This window comes from Microcebus murinus, chromosome X (genome assembly GCF_040939455.1).
Source record: "Microcebus murinus isolate Inina chromosome X, M.murinus_Inina_mat1.0, whole genome shotgun sequence".
Lineage (NCBI taxonomy): Eukaryota > Metazoa > Chordata > Mammalia > Primates > Cheirogaleidae > Microcebus > Microcebus murinus.
In genome coordinates, this window is record NC_134136.1 from 15,033,757 (window position 1) to 15,056,119 (window position 22,363).

Sequence of the window (22,363 nt, forward strand, 5' to 3'; positions counted from 1 at the left end):
TTCAACATATGTAAGTCTATAAATGCAATTTGCCTCATAAATAAAAATAGGAACAAACAGCATATAATTCTCTCAATAGATGCAAAAGAAAGCATTTGACAAAGACAGGCATACATGGCTCATACCTTAAAATTTTCAAGTCCACTCATGATAAACTCAATGAATGGGGAAAAATTGTAACCATTCCCACTTTGAACCAGAACTACACAAGGATTCCCACTATCTCCTCTTCTATTCAACATAGTACTCAAAGTCATCGTATCTATAGCGATTAGGCAAGAGAAGGGTATTAAGGGCATCCAGGTGGGGGCAGATGAGATTAAACTCTCACTCTTCACTGATGATAAGATATTATATCTGAAAAACCCCCATGGACTCGTCCAAGAGACTCCTATTTTTGATAAATGGATTCTATAAAGTCTCAGATTACAAAATCAATATACACAAATAAGAGGCATTCATGTATGCCAAGAACAGTCAAGCCAGAACTAAAATAAAAAATGCAATAAATTTTACTATAGCCACAAAGAAAATTAAATATCTAGGAATGTATTTAATGAAAGAGACGAAACAACTTATACAAGGAGAAATATATGAAAGACTTAAACAAGGAGAACTATGAAACGCTAAAAAAAGAAATTGTAGAAGATGTAAACAGATGAAAAATCAACCTTATTCATGGATTGGTAGAATCAATATCATTAAAATGTCAGTATTACCTAAACTGATCTACAGAACTAATGCAATCCCCATCAAAATGCTACCAGCCTTCTTTAAAGATCTAGAAAAAAAATAATTCTTCACTTTGTATGGAACCAGAAAAAACCTTGTATAGTCAAAGCAATGTTAAATAAAAGAACAAACTGGGAAGCATCAGTCTTCCTGACTTCAAACTGCACTATAAAGCAGTAATAGTTAAATCAGCCTGATATTGGCAAAATAACAGAAGAATCGATATCTGGAATACATCTGAGATACCAGAGATGAAACCATCTGCATATGGTAACCTAATCCTTGCTAAAGCAAACAAAAATATACAGTGGGTAAAAGAATCTCTTTTCAATAAATGGTGTGGGGAAAACTGGATAGCTACATGCAGAAGAATGAATCAGGATCCCTACCTCTCACCTCTCATGAAAATCCACTCAAGATGGATAACAGACTTAAACCTAAGAATGAAACCTTAATAATCCTAGAAGAAGATGTTGGGAAGACGCTTTCAGACATCATCCCAGGCAAAGAATTCTTGAAGAAAACCCCCAAAGCAATAACTGCAGCAACAAAAATAAACAAATGGGATCTGATCAAATGAAAAAGCTTCTGCACAGCCAAGGAAACTATCATTATAGCAGATAGACAACCTACAGAATGAGAGAAAATATTTGCTCTCTACACTTCCAATAAAGGTCTGATAAAAGAAAGATCTGAATCAAGATGGAGGATGGGAAACACCACCAGACAGAGGGTCTCTGCATAAAGGACAGATTCTAGCAGAAATTAGAAGAAAGAAGCAAGAAGATGAGCATACATCGGATGAGAGTCAGAAGGAGGGGTACCTGAGACCATGGGAGACTCCATGGGAGGAGGTTGCGGAGGAGAACTGGAAGCTGAGACCTCCCGAGCAGCCTGGAGACCAGCAGTAAGGGTAGGTAGAGCGATTAACTCTCCCCTCCCTTGCATCTGGCACTGCTGGTGGGCGCCCCAGTGGGTAGAAAGACCTGCGGACACCAGCCCAGAGATGGCCACCGCCAGTGAGCGGTAAGCCTGTAGCAGACATCACACCAGGCTTCCAACTCCCACAGAGCACTTTCCTGTGCACAGACCCGCGACGCGTGGCAGGCGCCATATTGCCTCATTCTCCCCTCCCCTGACCCTATCCGCGGCTTCCGAGAGAGACAGTATAGCCACCAGCCGGAGGCACCTCAGGGAACAGGACCTTCCTTTTTGGGGCCCTAAAGCTGACTGAGGGGAACTCAGATGGTGAGCTCCCCCCACACCAGCCCTCCTAGGAGCTGCTGGCCCGGTGATCCCAGGAGAACAGGGCAGACCCTGAGGCTGAGAGACATAGACCCAGCTTGGACTCCCCGTGGGTGAATTGGGACCTGCACTCCTCTCCCTGGTGGGGATATAGTTTGAACTCTGGGACCCAGAGGTCAGACCTGCAGACCAGATCCCATGCACCCAGGTCTCTCATTGCCTGGGACACAGAAAGGATATATGTGAACAGCCTACTGAGGTGTGTGTGCCTTCAGAGGTACAAGCATCCTAGAGAGCAACCCTCCTCCCAAAAAGAGGCCATGCACCCAGCCCAGGTGGCGTTCCTGTGCAGGGAACCTCCTGGCCGGCATCACAGCCAGGAGAGGCCCAGTAGCATGAGGTTTGGCCTGCTGGCAGACACCCAGGAGTAGCTGCGGAGTTGGGGAGGGTGGAAAGAAGTGAGGCCCACTCCAGACTGTGGGTCTCAGACAGCCCCACCCCCACACACAGACTTTCTGACTGAGCAGGGCCATTTGGCCCCTTCTTGGCAGCTTTTCTTGAAAGCAGAAAACAGAACTTTGACCTCTACTAATGGCATTGGTGGTGCCTGAGGGCAGGCTTACCCAACTCAGCTCCACCCAGACTCACACCCAGAGCAGCCCTCACTGAGAGGGAGAAAAGGACACACCTGGAAGTCCCAGGGCCCTACTGACCACCTGAGGTACTAGAGTACCTCTCTACAGAAACAAGAGCTGGTCACAGGTCACAAAAACAACAGCATAGCCTGTTCCTCCAAGCAAGTGCCACCTACTGACAAGGAGGACAACCTGCACACCCTCTTCACGGCACCTACTGACTCATTATACAGGGAGTGGTTGAATCTCACCTACACACACCACCTACTGGCTCAGAAACTAAACAAGGTGTGTGAATACCCAAATGACAACCTAAAGGAAAGAAGCAACAACTGATCAACATGGGAAGACATCAGTGAAGGAACTCCAGAAATATGAAAACCAAACGGAAAACACCCCCCCAAAGAGGAGCACCAGCCCCTTAGAAACGGACACCAACCAAAATCAGGCAACCAAAATGACAGAAGAGGAATTTCGAATGTGGATCATAAGAAAATTCAACGACCTGCAAGAACAACTCAATAACCAACACAAAGAAACCACAAAAAGCCTCCAGGACCTGGAACAAAAGTTCACTAAAGAAATCGACACAATGAAGAAAAGTTTAACCGAACTCCTGGAAATGAAGAATCAATACAGGGAACTACAAAATTTAGTGGAAAGTCTCAAGAACAGGGTAGATCAAACAGAAGAAAGAATCTCAGAGATTGAAGATAACACCCTCCAATTAAATAAATTAGTCACAGAGATAGAGCTGAGAAATAAGAGAAAAGAGCAAAGCCTACAAGAGATGTGGGATTATGTGAAGAAACCTAATGTGAGGGTCATAGGGTTGCCAAAAGGGGAAGAAGACAACACTCAAGGTTTGGACAAGCTATTTGAAGATATAACAGAGGAAAATTTCCCAGGCCTTGCTCAAAATCTCGATATACAAGTTCAAGAAACTCAGAGGACCCCTGGGAGATTCAATGCAAACAGGAAGACATTACAACATGCAGTCATCAGACTGACCAAAGTATCAACTAAAGAGGCCCTTCTAAGAGCTGTAAGACAAAAGAAGCAAGTAACATACAAGGTAAAGCCAATTTGAATAACACCAGACTTCTCTATTGAAACTTTACAAGCAAGGAGGCACTAGGCCCCCATTTTCACTCTTTTGAAACAGAACAAAGCCCAGCCTAGAATCTTATTCCCTGAAAAACTAATTTTTGTATATATATGAAGGAGAAATCAAGACATTCTCAGATAAGCAAAGACTGAGGTAATTCACCAAGACAAGACCAGCCCTTGAAGAAGTACTCCAAACAGTGTTACCCACGAATCAGCACAATAAACACTCACGAATGTAAATCTACTCAAAGCTAAAGATCAAAGCCCAGACACTACAATGGCTCAAGAAAGAAAATAAAGCAACAAAGTTCAACCCAACATAATGAACAGAAATCTTCCCCACCTATCAGTTATCTCAATAAATGTGAATGGCTTGAACTCCCCACTCAAGAGACATACGCTGGCTGACTGCATAAAAAAACACAAGTCAAGTATCTGCTGCCTTCAGGAAACACATCTAACCTGCAAGGACATTGGCCTAGGCAAAGAATTTATAAAGAAGACCCCAAAGGCAATCACAACAGCAACAAAAATAAATAAATGGGACCTAATGAAATTAAAAATCTTCTGCACAGCCAAAGAAATTGTCAAGAGAGCAAACAGACAACCCACAGAATGGGAGAAAATTTTTGCAAGCTACACATCTGATAAAGGGCTGATAACTAGAATCTATTAAGAACTCAGGAAAATCAGCAAGAAAAATCAAACAACCCTATCAAAAAATGGGCAAAGGACATGAATAGAAACTTCTCAAAAGAAGACAGAATAATGGCCAACAAACATATGAAAAAATGCTCAACATCTCTAATCATCAGGGCAATGCAAATCAAAACGACAATGAGATATCACTTAACTCCAGTGAGAATGGCCTTTATCAAAAAGTCCCCAAACAACAAATGCTGGCATGGATGCGGAGAGAGAGGAACACTCCTACACTGCTGGTGGGACTGCAAACTAGTTCAACCTCTGTGGAAAGCAATATAGAGATACCTTAAAGAGATACAAGAAGCTCTACCATTTGATCCAGCAATCTCATTACTGGGCATCTACCCAAAAGAACAAAAGACAATCTAATAAAAGATATCTGCACTCGAATTCTAAGCTCGCAAGAGCAAGATCCCGTCTCTACTATAAATAGAAAGAAATTAATTGGCCACCTAATATATATAGAAAAAATTAGCCGGGCATGGTGGCACATGCCTGTAGTCCCAGCGACTCAGGAGGCTTAGGCAGGAGGCTCGCTTGAGCCCAGGAGTTTGAGGTTGCTGTGAGCTAGGCTGAGGCCACGGCACTCACTGTAGCCTGGGCAACAAAGCGAGACTCTATCTAAAAAATAATAAAATAAAAAAAATAGTAGGTCAATATTAGTTGAACACTTTGTTATGGCCCCAAAGCCAATTTCCTCTAGAAACCCAGCAGCTTATGGTAGAAAGTGTATTTCAAAGGGATTTTTATTACCTCATGTCAACATACACAGATGCTTTCTGATTCATATACATACATTAATTATTAACTACATTTTATCTAACATCTTTTTTACCCAGTTCTTAAGATTAAAAACAATCTCCCTGGGGCTTTCTACCATTAGAAGTTTTATGATGACTACATTTCCTACTTTACTCTCCCACTCTTTCAGCCCTGATATCAGTGAAGATATTATGTGATTGAGATTTGGATGTTCAGATATAATTGTTCTTTTTATGAAACATAAATATTATGTTCCTAGATTTCTGAAAAAAAAGGTCTGATAACAAAAATCTATCTAGAACTCAAAAGAATTAACAAGAAATAATCAAACAACCCCATCAAGATATGGGCAATGGAAATGAACAAAAACTTCTCCAAAGAAGACAGAATAATGCCCAGAAAACATGTAAAAAAAACCCTCAACATTTATAATCATTAAAGACATTCAAATCAAAACCACATTGAGATATCATCTAACCCCAGTGAGATTGGCCTCTATCAAAAAATATGAAACAACAAATGCTGACAAGGAAGTAGAGAGACAGGAACACTCTTACACTGCTGGTGGGACTGCAAAATGGTGCAACATTTGTGGAAAAGAATTTGGAGATACCTCAAAGAGCTAAAAATAGAAATAACTTTCAATCCAGCAATAGTATTATTAGGTATCTACCCAAAAGAGCAAAAGATATTCTATTATAAAGATATTGCACCCAAATGTTTATGGTTGCACAATTCACTATTGCAAGGACATGGAAACAACCCAAGTGTCCCTCAATTCATGAGTGGAATATTAAAATTTGGTATATGTTTACAATGCAATATTACTCAATTCTAATAAATGACAGCAAGCTATCACTGTTTATATTATCCTGGATTAAGCTTAAGCCCATTATCCAATGTGAGGTGACACAAGATCAGAAAAATCGGCTCCACCTGTACTCCCATCAAATTGGTACTGACTGATTAACACTATGGTGCTCAAATGGTGGTGGTGTTCACCAGGGATTCGGGGGTTGGGAGTCTAGACCCACATCTGAGGGATGTAGTGAGCATTGTGGAGTGGAAGGGAATACCTCTAACCCTTGCTAGTTAGAGGCAAAGATATAAAATGCAATCAAAATATTCATACTTTCATATTATCTTGAAATAAAATAAAAATGTGAAAAAAAAAACAGTATGGCAGTGGTAAAAGGGCAGACATAAACCAATGGAACAGAATAGAGAGCCCAGAAAGAAACCATCATGTATCTGATCTATTGATTTTTGACAAAAGTGTGAAGACCATTGGTGGGGAAATGGCTGTCTTCTCAAAATATGATGCTGGGGAAACTGAATATCCACATGCAACATAATGAAATTGGACCCTTACTTCACACCATATACAAAATTTAACTTAGAAAAGATCAATGACTTCAGTGTAATTGCTAAAACTATAAAACTCTTAAAACATGGAAAGTCTTCAAGACATTGAATTTGGCAATGGTTTCTTGGACACCAAAAGCACAGGCAATAAAAGAAAAAAAATAGATAAATTGGACTTCATCAAAGGACATGCAGGGTACAAAATTAACAAACAAAAATCACTGTGCTTCTATACACCATCAAAGAACAACTCAAAAAGTAAATTAGGAAAGCAGTTCCATTTACTGTAAGAATAAATATAATCAAGGAGGATAAAAACTTGTATAGTGAAAACTACATTGCTGAAAGAAACTAAAAAAGACTTAAATAAATTGAAAGACATCCCGTCCAGCTCAGCATCCGGCCTGGGTGGGAAGGCGTCTCCAGGTGGCCACTTCTACCTGGCCTGGCTCTGACGCCAGAGGGTGCAGGGTAAAGGCCGTAAGCCTCTCATTTAGCGAGCAGCAAGTTGCGGCGGGTTAGTGACAGGGGTGCGCGTGGCCGTCGTCTCTGCCACTATGCTTGAGAGGACAGGAACTGGGGCCAGGAAATATTAGGAAGACATGATTTTCAAAGCAAATTATGAAAACATTTACCATTGGAATCAGTGGTGTGACAAATGGTGGGAAGACAACACTGGCTAAGAATTTGCAGAAACACTTCCCCAGTTGCAGTGTCATAACTCAGGATGATTTCTTCAAGATATCTATAAAACTTCTTACATTAAGGGGAAAAAATGGCGGAATAGGGCTGACCTCGTGGCTCTTGGCTCTCAGAGTGAGAAGTGAATAAGGGAGACAACCACACGCAAGTGATCTGCACCTGCTCTGGGTCGGCTTCGCAAGACTGCAGAGAGACACTGGGATACGGAAAATGTAGACAATAATTGAAGGTGAAAATCTTTGTGAAAATCTTTCACAAAACCCGGGGAGTTGGAAATATACACTAGGGAGGGAGCGCGTCTGTGTGTCTGCTGCCCCACGGGCTGGCTGGAGGAGGCATTGCTTCTGCCTTGCACAGGGAGACGATCCCTCCCCCACTGAGCACCACACCCACGCAGGCAAGTAAGTGCCTGAAGTTGGTGGGAGGCGGTAAACACGGGCAGACAGCAGTTTGGAGTAGAGTCTGAAGCAGTTGCAGGTGGGGGGGTCCGATCCCAGCAGCTGCTTCCCAGCACCGCTGCGCCACTCCGTGGCTTGGAGACGCTGTGGAGGACGGCACTGGAAGCGTTTTTCAGGCATCCTCACTACCCTAAACCAGCTGAACTAATCGGGCTTCTGGAGAAGGCAACATTTTAAACTCCCAGTGCTCTGCTGAAGCAGTAGTGTGTGTGTGGGGGGGTCCGAACCCAGCTGCCACTTCCCAGCACTGCCACGCCACTCCGTAGCTTGGAAACTCTGCAGAGGGCCATTCTGGAAGCGTTTTTCAGGCATCCCCTCTACCCTAAACTGGCAGAACTGATTTGGGCTTCTGGAAAAGGCAACTTTTTGAACTCCCGGGGATCCACTGAAGCAGTCGTGGGTGGGTTCTGAACCCAGCAGCTGCTTCCCAGCACCGCTGCTGCCATGCTGTAGCTTGGAAATGCTATGGAGAGCCGCACTGGATGCAGGCTCAGGCATTCCCTCTACCTCGAACTGGCTGATGTGATAGGACTTCTGGAGAAGGCAACTTTTTGAACTCCCAGTGCTCCACTGAAGCAGTGGCAGGTGCTGAACCTGCAGGTTCAGAACCCAGCAGCCGCATCCCCATACCAGAGAAACTAGTGCCGAATCTGGCATTCCACCTCAGTATGCTTCCAGGACCAGGAAGAGGGGACTCTACCTTAAAGGAGGCTTGGCCTTTGGATACCGTTGAGGCTTTGGCTGGCACTGGGTAGACAGAGGGCAGATCCCCACACATAAACTACTGGGTCTCAGTGAGTAGGGGATTTAGGGAGCCAGTCTGCCAAACCTAACCCAGTCTTCCGCAGATCAGGGGACCCTCTGTGTCAGCACTGGTGGGGCACACCACCGCCACCCCGTACCTTGGAAATGCTGCTGAGAACATAGAATTCAAACATAGAGAAACCACAAGAACAATCCAAGAAGGCCTGCCCTGGAAGTGGTCTCAGACTTCTCCTCTGCCCTAACCCAGCTGGTGACCTCAGAAGCTGAGTTTAAAGGGGCGGAAAGGGGAGAGTGGTGTTTTGTTCAGCGGCTGTCTCGCAAGATTGAACCTGGGTGGTTTCTTGCTGCATTCAGCCATTTGCAATCTGTGCCCAGAGAGCAGAGCCTGTCTTAGCAAGGTGGAGTTGCAAAGGAGGCTGCTATTCCTGAGGATTCTAGAAACCCTTGGGAGTGCCAAGACATTCCCTTAAGACTGAGATACCTGTATATCCTATTTAGAGGCTTAAAGCACAATACAAAGACCTTCGGATACATTGATAACTGACTCATTCTCACAAGCCACAGATAACAAAAGAAAGAGTAAACTCAGAGGCTAACACAGTGCCTCCCACTTCAACTTAGTGGTGGAAACTGGTCTCCATCTCACTAGAGTGACCGATCCCTTGGGTGTCTAAGCAGGGGGCCCAAACCCACTAAACTCTGTGGACAAAAGGTGAAAAATTCCTCTTAGATGATACAGGACCACAGCACATATTCCCCAGCTCTTCCAAGGATCATTCCTTTGGACCCCAGAACACAGTTCATAATCGAGTTCCAGCACCTCTTGTCCTCAACAAAGTATCCAGATGAGGAAGAACCAGTGAAAGATAACAGGAATCATGAAGGATCAGAGAGAAAAGGCACCTCCAAAAGAAAATACTCGTTCTCCACCAACTGACACCAACTTACATGATATGATTAAACTAACAGAGTAAGAATTCTGAATATGGATTCTTAGAAAGCTCAATGGAATTGAAGAGAAAATAGAATCCCAACATAAAGAAACCACAAGAAATGAATGAAAAATTCTCCAAAGATATTGAAGTAATTCAGACAAACCAAGTAGAAATTCTGGCAATGAAGGAAACATTCAAGGAACTCAATAATACAGTGGAAAGCCTCAAAAACAGGATAGATCATGCAGAGGAAAGAATCTCAAAGCTTGAAGATTATGCCTACATGCTAAACACATCAGAGGAAGAAAGGGAGCACAGAAACAAGAGACAAGACCAAAGCTTACAGGAAGTGTGGGATTATGTAAAAAAGGTGAATCTCAGATTGATTGAGATCCCAGATGGGGGAAGAGGAACATTCACAAGGGTTGGAAAACATCTTTTACGGCATACTGGAGGAAAATATGCCAGGCATGGCCAGAAATCTTGATATACAAATACAAGAAGTGCACAAAAGTCCTGGGAGATTCAACGTGATTAGGCAATCGCCTCATCATGTGGTTATTAACTTGACCAAAGTAAATGTGAAAGAAGCAATCCTCCATATAGCAAGGCGAAAACAACAAATAACGTATAAAGGAAAGCCTATCAGACTAACAGCAGACTTCTCATCTGAAACCTTACAAGCCAGGAGGGTGTGGGTGCCTATCCTTAATCTTCTAAAACAGAATAAAACCCAACCTAAAATTCTTTATCTGGCAAAATTAAGTTTCATCTATGAGGGTGAAACAAAATCCTTCTCAGACAAGCAATTGCTGAAGGAATTTGGAAAGACCAGACCAGCCCTACAGGAAATTCTCAGACCTGCCTTCCACAGTAAACAGGGCAATAGACACTCCTCAAAGTAAAATCCTCAAAGAATTAAAGACTAGACATCAAACTTCATGATGCCTCAAGGACTAAGAAAAAGCAGCAGGACTTCACCCAACAATATGAACGAAAATCTTCCTCCAATTTCAATCCTCTCAATAAATGTAAATGGATTAAACTGTCCTCTGAAGTGGCATAGACTGGCAGAGTTGATAACATTCCACAAGGCTAGTATCTGTTGTCTACAGGAAACACATCTAACCCACGATGATGGCTCCTGGCTGAAGATCAAGGGATGGAAAACTATCATCCAGGCAAATGGAAGTCAAAAGAAAGCAGGGGTAGCTATATTACTCATAGACAACATTAGTTTTAAATTAACAAAAATAAAAAAGGATAAAGACGGCCACTTTATAATGGTGAAAGGGAAGGTCCAACAAGAAGATTTAACAATTCTTAATATTTATGCACCCACTGCAGGAGCACCCAATTACATAAAGCAAATCTTATATGAACTAAATACCACATTGAACAATACTGCCATAGTAGCAGAGGACTTCAACACACCACTAAATGAACTGGATAGACCCTCCAAACAGAAATTAAGTAAAGAAATAAGGGACTTAAACAGAGCTCTTGACCAAAAAGGCCTGACAGATATCTACAGAATATTCCACCCAAATAAAGTTGAATTTACATTCTTCTCAGCAACCCATAGATCCCTCTCCAAAATCAATCACATACTAGGCCACAAAGCAGATCTCAAAAAATTCAAGAAAATGAAAATAATACCATGTGTCTTCTCTGACCATAGTGATACAAAATTAGAGTTCAATTCTAACAGAAATATGCACCACATTACAAAGTCATGGAAACTAAACAATCTACTGTTTAATAACTATTGGGTCAAGGAAGAAATTTAGAGGGAAATCAAGAATTTCTTCAAACAAAATGACAATGGAGACACATCTTACCAACACCTGTGGGATACAGCAAAAGCATATCTGAGAGGAAAACTGATAGCAATAAATGCTCACATCCAAAAAACAGAAAGAGTAGATACCAACAACCTAATGAATAGACTTAAGGAATTGGAAAAAGAAGAGCAAACCAATTCCAATCTGAGCAGAAGAAAAGAAATATCTAAGATGAGAGCTCAACTAAATGAAATGGAGAACAAGAGAATTATATGGAAGATCAACAAAACCAGAAGCTGGTTTTTCAAAAAGATCAACAAAATTGACAGCCCTCTGGCTAGGCTGACAAGAACTCAAAGGGACAGGACTCTAATAAACTCAATAAGAAATGAAAAAGGAGAGATAACAACCAACTTCACATAAATACATAATATTATGTTTGACTACTATAGAAATCTATATGCTCAAAAACTACAGAATGAAGATGAAATGGACAGATTTATGGATTCATACAACCTCCTTAAGTTCACCCAGGAGGTAACAGAATTCTTCAACAGACCAATCTCAAGCTCAAAAATTGAAGCAGTAATTAAAAACCTCCCCAAATGGAAAAGTCCTGGGCCAGATGGCTACACTTCAGAGTTCTACCAAACATACAAAGATGAACTCATACCTATACTACAGAAACTATTTCACACCATTGAGAAGGATGGTATCCTTCCTAACTTATTCTACAAAGCCAATGTTACCTTGATACTAAATCCAGGAAAGGATGCAACAAAAAAAGAAAATTACAGACCAATTTCCCTCATGAATATAGATGCAAAAATCTCAAATAAAATTTTAGCAAATAAATTCAGCAGCACATCAAAAAAATAATTCACCATGACCAGATGGGTTTTATTCCAGGGATGCAAGGCTGGTTCAACATACGCAACTCTATAAATGCAATTCACTTCATAAATAAAGTCAAGAACAAAGACCATATGAGTCTGTCAATAGATCCAGGAAAAGCATTTGACAAAGTCCAGCATACCTTTATGATAAAAACTCTTAACAAAATAGGCATAGACGGCCCTTACCTTAAATTTATCACATCCATATATGACAAACCCACTGCTAATACCATACTAAAGGGGGAAAAATTGAAATCATTCCCTCTTCAAACCAGAACTAGAGAAGGATGCCCACTATCTCCTCTCCTATTCTACATAGTGATCGAAGGCCTACCTATAGCAATCAGGCAAGAGAGGGGTATTAAGGGTATCCAAGTGGGGGAAGATGAGATCAAACTCTCGCTCTTCACTGATGATATATTATACCTAGCAAACCCCATGGTTTCATCCAAGAGACTCCTAGATTTGATAAATGAATTTGGTAAAGTGTCAGGTTATAAAATCAATATACACAAATCAGAAGAATTCATATATGCCAAGAATCATCAAGCAGAAACTCAAATCAAAACTGCAATACCCTTTACTATAGCCCCAAAGAAAATGAAATATCCAGGAGTATACTTAATGAGAGATACGAAAGATTTATACAAGGAGAACTACAAAACACTAAAAACAGAAATTGCAGATGATTTAAACAGATGGAAAATCTACCTTGTTCATGGATTAGTAGAATCAATATCATTAAAATGTCAATATTACCTATGGTGATCTACAGAATCAATGCAATCCCCAGCAAAATACCACCAGCCTTCTTCACAGATCTACAAAAAATAATTCTTCACTTTGTATGAAACCAGAGAAAACCATGTATACCCAAAGCAATCTTAAGTAAAAAGAGCAAACTGGGAGGCATCAGTCTTCCTGACTTCAAGCTATACTATAAAGCAATTATAGTTAAATCAGCCTGGCACTGGCACAAGAACAGAATCATCGATGTCTGGAATAGAACTGAGATACCAGAGATTAAACCATCAGCATACGGTAACCTAATCTTTGATAAAGCAAACAAAAATATACATTGGGGAAAAGATTCTCTCTTCAATAAATGGTCCTCGAAAAAGTGGTTATCAACATGCAGAAGAGTGAGTCGGAACCCCAACCTCTCACCTCTCACAAAAATTCATTCAAGATGGATAAGAAACTTAAACCTAAGGCATGAAACCTTAAGAATCCTAGAAGAAGATGTTGGGAAAACCCTATCATATATTGGCCTAGGCAAAGAATTTTTGAGGAAGACTCCCAAGGCAATCACTGCTGCATCAAAAATAAACAAATGGGATCTGATCAAATTAAAAAGTTTCTGCACAGCCAAGGAATCTATCATTAGAGAAAATAGACAACCCACATAATGGGAGAAAATATTTGCTCTCTACACTTCTGATAAAGGTCTAATAACAAGAATCTATATAGAACTTAAAGAATTAACAAGAAAAAACAAAACAACCCCATCAAGAATTGGGCAATGGAAATGAATAGAAACTTCTCCAGAGAAGACAGAATAATGGCCTGCAAACATATAAAAAATGTTCAACATCTCTAATCATCAGAGAAATGCAAATCAAAACCACAATGAGATACCACCTAACCCCAGTGAGAATGGCCTGTAACAAGAAATCCCAAAACAACAAATGCTGGCGAGGATGTGGAGAGACAGGAATACTCTTACTCTGCTGGTGGGACTGCAAATTAGTGCAGCCTCTGTGGAAAAGAATGTGGAGATACCTCAAACAGCTAGAAATAGAATTATCATTCGACCCAGCAATAGTATTGTTGGGCATCTACCCAAAAGAGCATAAGACATTCTATTATAAAGACATCTGAACCTGAATGTTTATGGAAGGACAATTCACTATTGCACAGTCATGGAAACTACCCAAGTGCCTATCAATTCATGAGTGGATAACTAAAATGTGGTGTATGCTCACAATGGAATACTACTCAATTCTAAGAAACGACAGTGAGCTAACACCGTTTATGCTATCCTGGATTAAGCTTAAGCCTGTTATACAAAGCGAGGTGACACAAGATCTGGAAAATGGGCTACACATCTACTCGCCATCAAATTGGTACTGACTGATTAAAACTATGGTGCTCAAATAGTGATAGTGTTCACCAGGGATTCAGGAGGGGAGACTCACAGCTGAGGGATGTGGTAATAATTGTGGGGGAGAAGGGATTACCTCTAACCCTTTTTAGGGAGAGGCAAAGATATACAATGTAACCAAAATGTTTAAAAAAACCTCTGTTATCTGGAGGTGGGCAGGTGGGATGAGGGAAGAAGGGAAGGGTGTATACCTACATAATGGATGTGGCGCACACCACCTGAGGGTTGGACACACTTGAAGCTCTGGCATGGCGGGGTGGGGGAGAGGTGGCAGGGGCCATATATGTAACCCTAACAATATTTGTACCCCCATAATATGAGGAAATAAAAGGAAAAATTATTTTATTTTATTTTTTTTTGAGACAGAGTCTCACTTTGTTGTCCAGGCTAGAGTGAGTGCCGTGGCGTCAGCCTAGCTCACAGCAACCTCAAACTCCTGGGCTTGAGTGATCCTTCTGCCTCAGCCTCCCGAGTAGCTGGGACTACAGGCATGCGCCACCATGCCCGGCTAATTTTATATATATATATCAGTTGGCCAATTAATTTCTTTCTATTTATAGTAGAGACGGGGTCTCGCTCTTGCTCAGGCTGGTTTTGAACTCCTGACCTTGAGCAATCCGCCCGCCTCGGCCTCCCAAGAGCTAGGATTACAGGCGTGAGCCACAGCGCCCGGCCGGAAAAATTATTTTTAAAAAAGGAAAAAAAAAAACAAAGAATGGCAGCCCATGTGCATGAAAGGACACTATGAAGACAGTAAGAAAACAACCCATGGAATGGGGGGAAAATATTTGGAAACCATATATGATAAGACATTAATATCCAGAATATATAAAGAACTACAACTCAATGACAAATAACACAGTTCAAAAATGGGCAAAGATCATAAATAAATGCTTCTCAAAGAAGGTTATACAAAGGGCAATGAGCATGTGAAAAGGTGCTCAACATTCACTAATCATTAGTGCAATGCACATCAAAACCACAGTGAGATGCCACTTCACACACATTAGGATGGGTATTATAAAAAAAAAAAGTGTTGGTGAGAATGTGGCAAAATCAGAACCCTTGTACATTGCTGGTGGGAATGTAAAATGGTCCAGCTGCTGTAGAAACCATGGAGAGCCCTCAAAAAAAATAAACATAAAATTACTATATGATCCAGCAATTCCACTTCTAGGTATGTGCCCAAAAGAATGAAAGCAGGAACTTAGACAGATACGTGTACACCAGTGTTTTACAGCAGCATCATTCACAATAGTCAAAAAGTAAAAATAATCCAAATGTCCAATTGATGGATGAATGGATAAGCAAAATGTGTTATATACATACAATAGAATGTTAACCTTAAAAAGGAATGAAATTCAGATACAGGCTGCAACTTAGATGAATCCTGAAAACATACTAAGTAAAATAAGCTGACACACAGGAAAAAATATTATATGTTTCCAGTCATATGAGGTATCTAGAATAGGCAAATTCATACAGACAGAAAATATAGTGGCTACCAGAGCCTGGGGATAGGGGGGATAGCAACGGAGAGTTATTGTTTAGTGGCTACAGAGTTTCAGTTTGGGATAATGAAAGTTCTGGAGATGGATAGTGGTAATGGTTGTACAACAATGAATGCATTTAATGTCACCAAGTTATACACTTGCGAATGGTTAAAATGATATGTTTATTTAACCACATTTTTTAAAGTTTACAGTAATATGTAAGAGTAAAGAAAGTTTCTAATCTGACTCTATACATGCATACAAGGACTTTTAAAGACAAAAACAGGACAGTTATTATGACATTACTTCAATTCAAAGATATACTGAAATGCAAAGGTGGGAAGTTGGGGTATACAAAGTATTTTGTTGCTTGTTGTTTTGATTCTTGTTGTTTAAAGTTAATTGTTACACATTATCCTGAGCAGTATTTTTCTAACTACAATGAGATAATGTAAGGGCTTTATCTCAACATAATATAGGTTGCATATCCCCTATCCGAAATGCCTGGAACCAAAAGTGTTTTGGATTTTGAATTTGGGGGGGGGAGGGTGCATTTTTAATATCTGCATTATATATTTACTGATTCAGCATCCCTAATCCCAAATCCAAAATGCTCCAATGAGCATTTCCTTTTGGGTGTCATGTCACCTCTCTAAAAGTTCTGGATTTGGGAGCATTTTGGATTTTGGGTTTTCAGATTAGGGATGCTCAACCAATAATACTGTTTTAGTTTGAGTATTGCTTTCATAGAATATCCATTGCTTTCAACTTTGTATTTCTTACGATTTCCTTTAGACACAAAATTTACTATTTAGTTAACATTCTGATGGTGTTAATTATCAAATAATATAAGGACATAACAATTGTCACATGTGATGACTTATCCATGATCCATCCAGCTCAAGGTTCTATTTCTGACCTAGGCACTAAGATTGGTTTGTTAGGCACAAAAGACCACAAAACATCCTAACTTCCTTCTGAATCTGTACCCCAGTATTATAGTGAAGCCATTTATCTCTTTGGTAGAATGTTCTCAGTTTATTACATACGTTCTTCATCTTCAAGGACTTATCCTTCATCATACTCTTCTAGGTCTCAGTAAAAACTCTTTTTATCTAGTCCTTGCCATTTGTAATTTTATATACCCTAATGATCTTTTTTATTAAGTTTTTATATTTACTGCCTAAAAAGTTCTAATTCATCATAAATCACTAGCCTACCCATTAATATTACTGGCTATCAAAATGTACTGAATGCTTCGAAAATATTTTAAATCATTTTATCCACTCCATTCTATCAAGCTAATACCAACATACTGGATGTTAAATTATACTTTTTTGATCAATAACACTTTTCATTCTACATTCTGAAAATCAGTTCAAGTCTATTATAGTTGTAAAGTTGTAAGAGCTGTCAAATGTCAATTTAATACTAAAAAACAGGGAAAATATAAAATAGTGGAACACTGACAAAACTATCAAGTTGATGTCCTGTACATGTAGATACTATTAATGACATAATCTTTATGTACCAAATACAGCAGCTTCCACATATCTAAGTACAAGTAGTACTGTGTGTTTCTTTTGCTTGCTCTGAAAACACCACAAAACATCTTACCAGTTGCTGTTAATGTCACTTCATCTAGCATGTCTTCACAGGCAGCCAATTCCTGTCAAATTAGAGAAAACCTTCAATTCTTAAGATGATAATCATCATGAAATTTTTATTGAATTTTAATTGACATATGATGTCCTGGGTAGTGTTAAAAGTGAGTCAGACTTAATCCCAGTTGTCTGGAAACTTAAAATCTGAAACAACATTGCAATAGAAAGAGGGGGTTAACTATGTTGATAACTAACTCATATGAAGATCAGTTATCCAAGTTACTAGCCTTGAATACAACAAGAAACTGTGAAGTAAAGCAAAAAAGGTTTCTGAACATTCACAGTCAATGTCACAAAGTTTATGTATTATGAACTCATAGACTTTACAGAAAAGTATATCGTGTGTTTGCCTGTGAGATGTTTTTGCCAGTTTAACTTTAGACTTTTTTAATGTGGCTTTTTACTGTTATCATTTTTTACATGTTCAAATTAGTTATTCATGATTTGTATCTTATGCTTGGAAACGTTATAAAAATTTCACTCTTATTCTTCTCTTAAATTCTTAATATTAATAATTGATTTATTTGGATTTTTTGATATAAAAAGTGAGGTGGAATTTCACCTTTACATTTTTTCTCAGTTGTCCCAACACCATTTATTGAATAAGTCATCTTTTATTCACTGACTTGAAATGTCCCTTTTATCATATGCTACATTCTCATATACAGTCATCCCTTGATATCTGTGGGAGATTGGTTCCAGGGCACCCTCTCACACAATGGATACCAAAATCTGACGATGCTCAAGTCCTTGATATAAAATCATGTCATATTTGTGTATAACATATGCACATCCTCCTATATACTTTAAATCATCTCTAGGTTGCTTATAATAGTTAATACAATGCAAATATTATGTAAATAGTTGCTATACTGTGTTGTTTATGGAATAATAACAAAGCAAAAAGCATATACATGTTCAGTACAGATGCAATTATTTTCAAATATTTTTGATCCTCAATTGGTTGAACCCACAGATGTGGAACCCATGGATTCAGAGGGCTAACTTCATATTTAAGATAAGTTCTGAACTCTCCATTCTGTCCCATTGAACTATCTCTGAACTAGTTACCATAGTATTTGAATTATTTAAAGTTTTACGGTATGTGGTATAGATCATTTCCTCTCATTACTCCTCTTTTTAGAATTCTTTCATTTCTCCATGTGAAAATTTGGGGATTTTGACTAGTATTACATTGAATTAATAATAGAAAAAAAGCTTTAAAATACTTAAGGAGGACAGCAAGGGCCATGTTATGTAGAGCCTTGGTAAGAAGTGTAGATTTCATTCTCAATGCAACAAGAAACCCAGTGGAATTTTAAACATTTTGGTTGCTGTGTAGAGAATGGATTGGGCAGTTAGGGCAATAATTATTTAAGTCCATACCTCTCCTAAGACACTGCAAGCTCCTTAAAGTGCAGAGACTATAATTCAATAATCTTTATATCTTTTATAGTACTTAGTAAATGGCCTTCCCCTAATATTCATTTAATGTTTGTACAATGAACAAAAATCAAATATTAATACTACCCATCTCTTGTCTGTGGCTCACCAATGTTCCAAAACCACACTTTGAGAACCACCACAATAAAAGACTTGAGATGGCAAGTCTGGTAAGCATGAATTTATGGCTGCCTATCTATGAAATGACTAGATCCCCCAATAATGCTGTGATGTGGTGATTGATAATAGTATAAAATTAGTGCATATAGAGGATACAGAAGAACTTTAGTGCCAGGACAGTAAATAAAACCTGGAATATATTCAGCTAAGGTATTACTATGATGGCAAACTAATAAGTCCCTCTGCAAAGAGAAAATGTTTTGCAAACTTAGCCATGAACCAGAGTTAGGATAAATGGACATATATTATTGAGAAGAACATAAAACTCAAAACTAATTAATCACTACGTACAAGTCTGTGAAGCACAGTAAGTACTTTAGCTATTCTATTATTATTCTACAATGAATAATCACTAAAATTACTCCCAAGAAACTTATGGTGTATTTTCAGGTACATGTGACAAATTAAAAAGTAAATGTGGTCAGGAACTCCACAGGTAAAAGTTTATTGAAATAGGGGTGTCTAGTGATATATTTTTCCCTTGGTTATGGCAATGGACATTGTTTAGAGAGCTGAGAAGGGTACATTTGTCCAATTAGAGAGAGAGAGATTCATTGTCATTTAATAATAAATTTCATAATTGCCAACCAGATGTCATATACTAGAACTAAAAAAAAATCCTTAAAATTATTTCTACCACTTGAAAGATGTGGATCTGGAATAACTATTAATAATCTGTTGGGTATAGTATTTTGATTGATGATCTAATCATGTAGATTAATGCCAGTTAGAGAAATGAGGTGAGAACTTGTGGAAATGGAATAGTATAGAAGCCATAGAAAGATAGATAACCCAGTTCTTACAGATCTATAACCGGGCCTAGCATCACTTCAACGTATGAATTTCACTAGAAAACTATGGGTATTTTATATGGGGCATTAAAACACATTTTGCAAGAAAAGAGAATACAAACTTGGCCTGATTTAGACAATTTTTAGATATATTGGTGAGCATATGGAAACATTTTCCTTATAAAACTATATCTATAATCTGTGCCTTGTTCCAGCCACATATTTACTCTATAAGAATCTAGACTACTGCTTTTATTAATATATAGGTCTTTATATGGAATTGTTTAGGTTGTGCATCACGTAAATGATTGCTTCCAGTGTCATAGAACTTTAGCATAGTAAGTATGGCAATTAGATTGCTTGTCCCCTTTACTGAACTGGAATGATCTCCAGGGAATCCATTAAAATAAATATTTAAATGAGAAATGTTTAACCTAGCTCCAGAACTCCTTGGAGCTGTCTGTGAATGGGCTTCAGAAATCAAGAAACTGTCTGAAATTGTACAGAAAATTTTGTTGTGTGTGAATATTGTTTTCTGAGTAGTAAATAATCAGTTTCTACAAGTAGGTGTGCTCTGAGAAACAATAAGATTCTCCACTCCAAGATCTGAGTCATTAATACCTGAAATTCTATCATTGGCAGGTCATTCACTTGAGGTAAGTCTTTCTTTTCTCTAAGATCCTCTTTTAAAGCTAAAATTTCCCTGGAAGAGACTACATATTCAGTCCCTAAAATTTCCATCAATTGATTACCCTATGACTTTTTGAGCCCCCTAATAGATATACCAAGCAATTTACATGTAACCATTTTACGTTATTGAATGATTATAATGATCTCTTGAGATAAATATTAATCTTGATTTTAGATGTGGAAAATAAAGATTAGAGAGCTTAAGTAACTTCTAGGTTATGTAGAGAGGTCATATTAAGCAGAGCCAGGATTCAAACACAGACTATGCCACCCTTATTCTCTTTCAGCCCTACACTGATGCCATGAAGGTCGTGTAATAAGGAGAGAGAGACAGAGAGACTTACTTTAATCAATCGCAGGATTTCTGGGCAGTCTCGAGGCTCTGCAGGTCTTACTTGCAGAAAATTCATGCTTGATTCACTAGCGCGTGATTGGCTCTCGCCTAGTTGGATTAGCTTTGGTTGACTCAGGCCTAATTGGTTCAGGTCTGGGTAACCTGGACCTGGCTGCCACATGCCTGGTTGGCCCAGGAATGGTTGCCACATGCCTGGGTAGCTCAGGCCTGGTTGCCACATGCCTGGGTGGCCCAGTACTGGTTGCCACATGCCTGGCTGGCTCATGCCTGGTTGGCTCCTACCTAGTTGACTCATATTTGATTGGCTCAAGCCTAGTTGTGTAGTGCCTGATACAGTTGTATCTGATTGGCTCGTGTATAGCTGACTCATGCTTGATTGACTCGTACTTGATGAGCTGCTACTTGGTTGCTTTGGGCCTGTTTGCCACATGCCTGGGTGGTCCATGCCTGGCTGCCACATGCCCGGATGGCCCAAGACTGGTTGCCACATGCCCGGGTGGCCCAGGACTGGTTGCCACATGCCTGGGTGGCCCAGGACTGGTTGACTCATGCCTGGTTGCCACATGCCTGGGTGGCTCATGCCTGGTTGCCACATGCCTGGCTGGCTCATGCCTGGTTGGCTCCTACCTAATTGACTGGTATTTGATTGGCTCAAGCCTAGTTGTGTAGTGCCTGATACAGTTGTATCTGATTGGCTTGTGTATAGCTGACTTATGCTTGATTGACTCGTACTTGATGAGCTGGTACCTGGTTGCCTTGGGCCTGTTTGCCACATGCCTGGGTGGTCCATGCCTGGCTGCCACATGCCTGGGTGAACCATGCCTGGTTGCCACATGCCCGGGTAGCCCAGGACTGGTTGCCACATGCCCGGGTGGCCCAGGACTGGTTGACTCATGCCTGATTGCCACATGCCTGGGTGGTTCAGGACTGGTTGGTTCAGGCCTGGTTGCCACATGCCTGGGTAGCTCATGCCTGGTTGCCACATGCCTGGTTGGCTCCTACCTACTTGACTCATGTCTGGTTGACTCGTATTTGATTTGTTCAAGCCTAGTTGTGTAGTGCCTGCTAGATTTGTATCTGATTGGATTGTGTATAGCTGACTCTTGATTGATTGACTTGTACTTGATGAGTCAGTACCTGGTTGCCTTGGGCCTGTTTGCCACATGTCTGGGTGGCTCAGGACTGGTTGGCTCATGCCTGGCTGCCGCATGGCTGGTTGGCCCAGGTCTAGTTGGTTCATGCCTGGGTGGCTCACGACTGGTTGGCTCAGTCCTGGTTCCCGTATGCCTGGCTGGCTCAGGCCTGGTTGGGATATTTCTGATGGGCTCGTACCTAGTTGCCATGTGCCTGGTTGTTTCATTCCGGGTTGGTTTATGTCTGGGAGGCTTGTGCCTGATTGCCGTGTGCCTAGTTGTTTCACATCAGGTTGATTTATGCCTAGCAGGCTTGTGCCTGGTTGCCTCATGGGTGGTTCACTCATGTCCTGTTG

The 22,363-nt window shown here is 40.1% G+C and overlaps 1 protein-coding gene across 1 annotated transcript in view; it reads right to left on the reverse strand.

Annotated features, from left to right (window-relative positions):
• Positions 1-22,363, reverse strand: part of SATL1 (spermidine/spermine N1-acetyl transferase like 1) — a 43,207-nt gene that overhangs the window by 20,694 nt on the left and 150 nt on the right. The window contains exons 2-3 of the mRNA XM_075999535.1: positions 20,864-22,311; positions 17,369-17,420 (exon numbers count right to left, since the gene is read on the reverse strand). Of these exons, the coding sequence (XP_075855650.1) occupies positions 17,369-17,420; positions 20,864-22,311 (1,500 nt within the window). The remainder of the gene's footprint in view (positions 1-17,368; positions 17,421-20,863; positions 22,312-22,363) is intronic.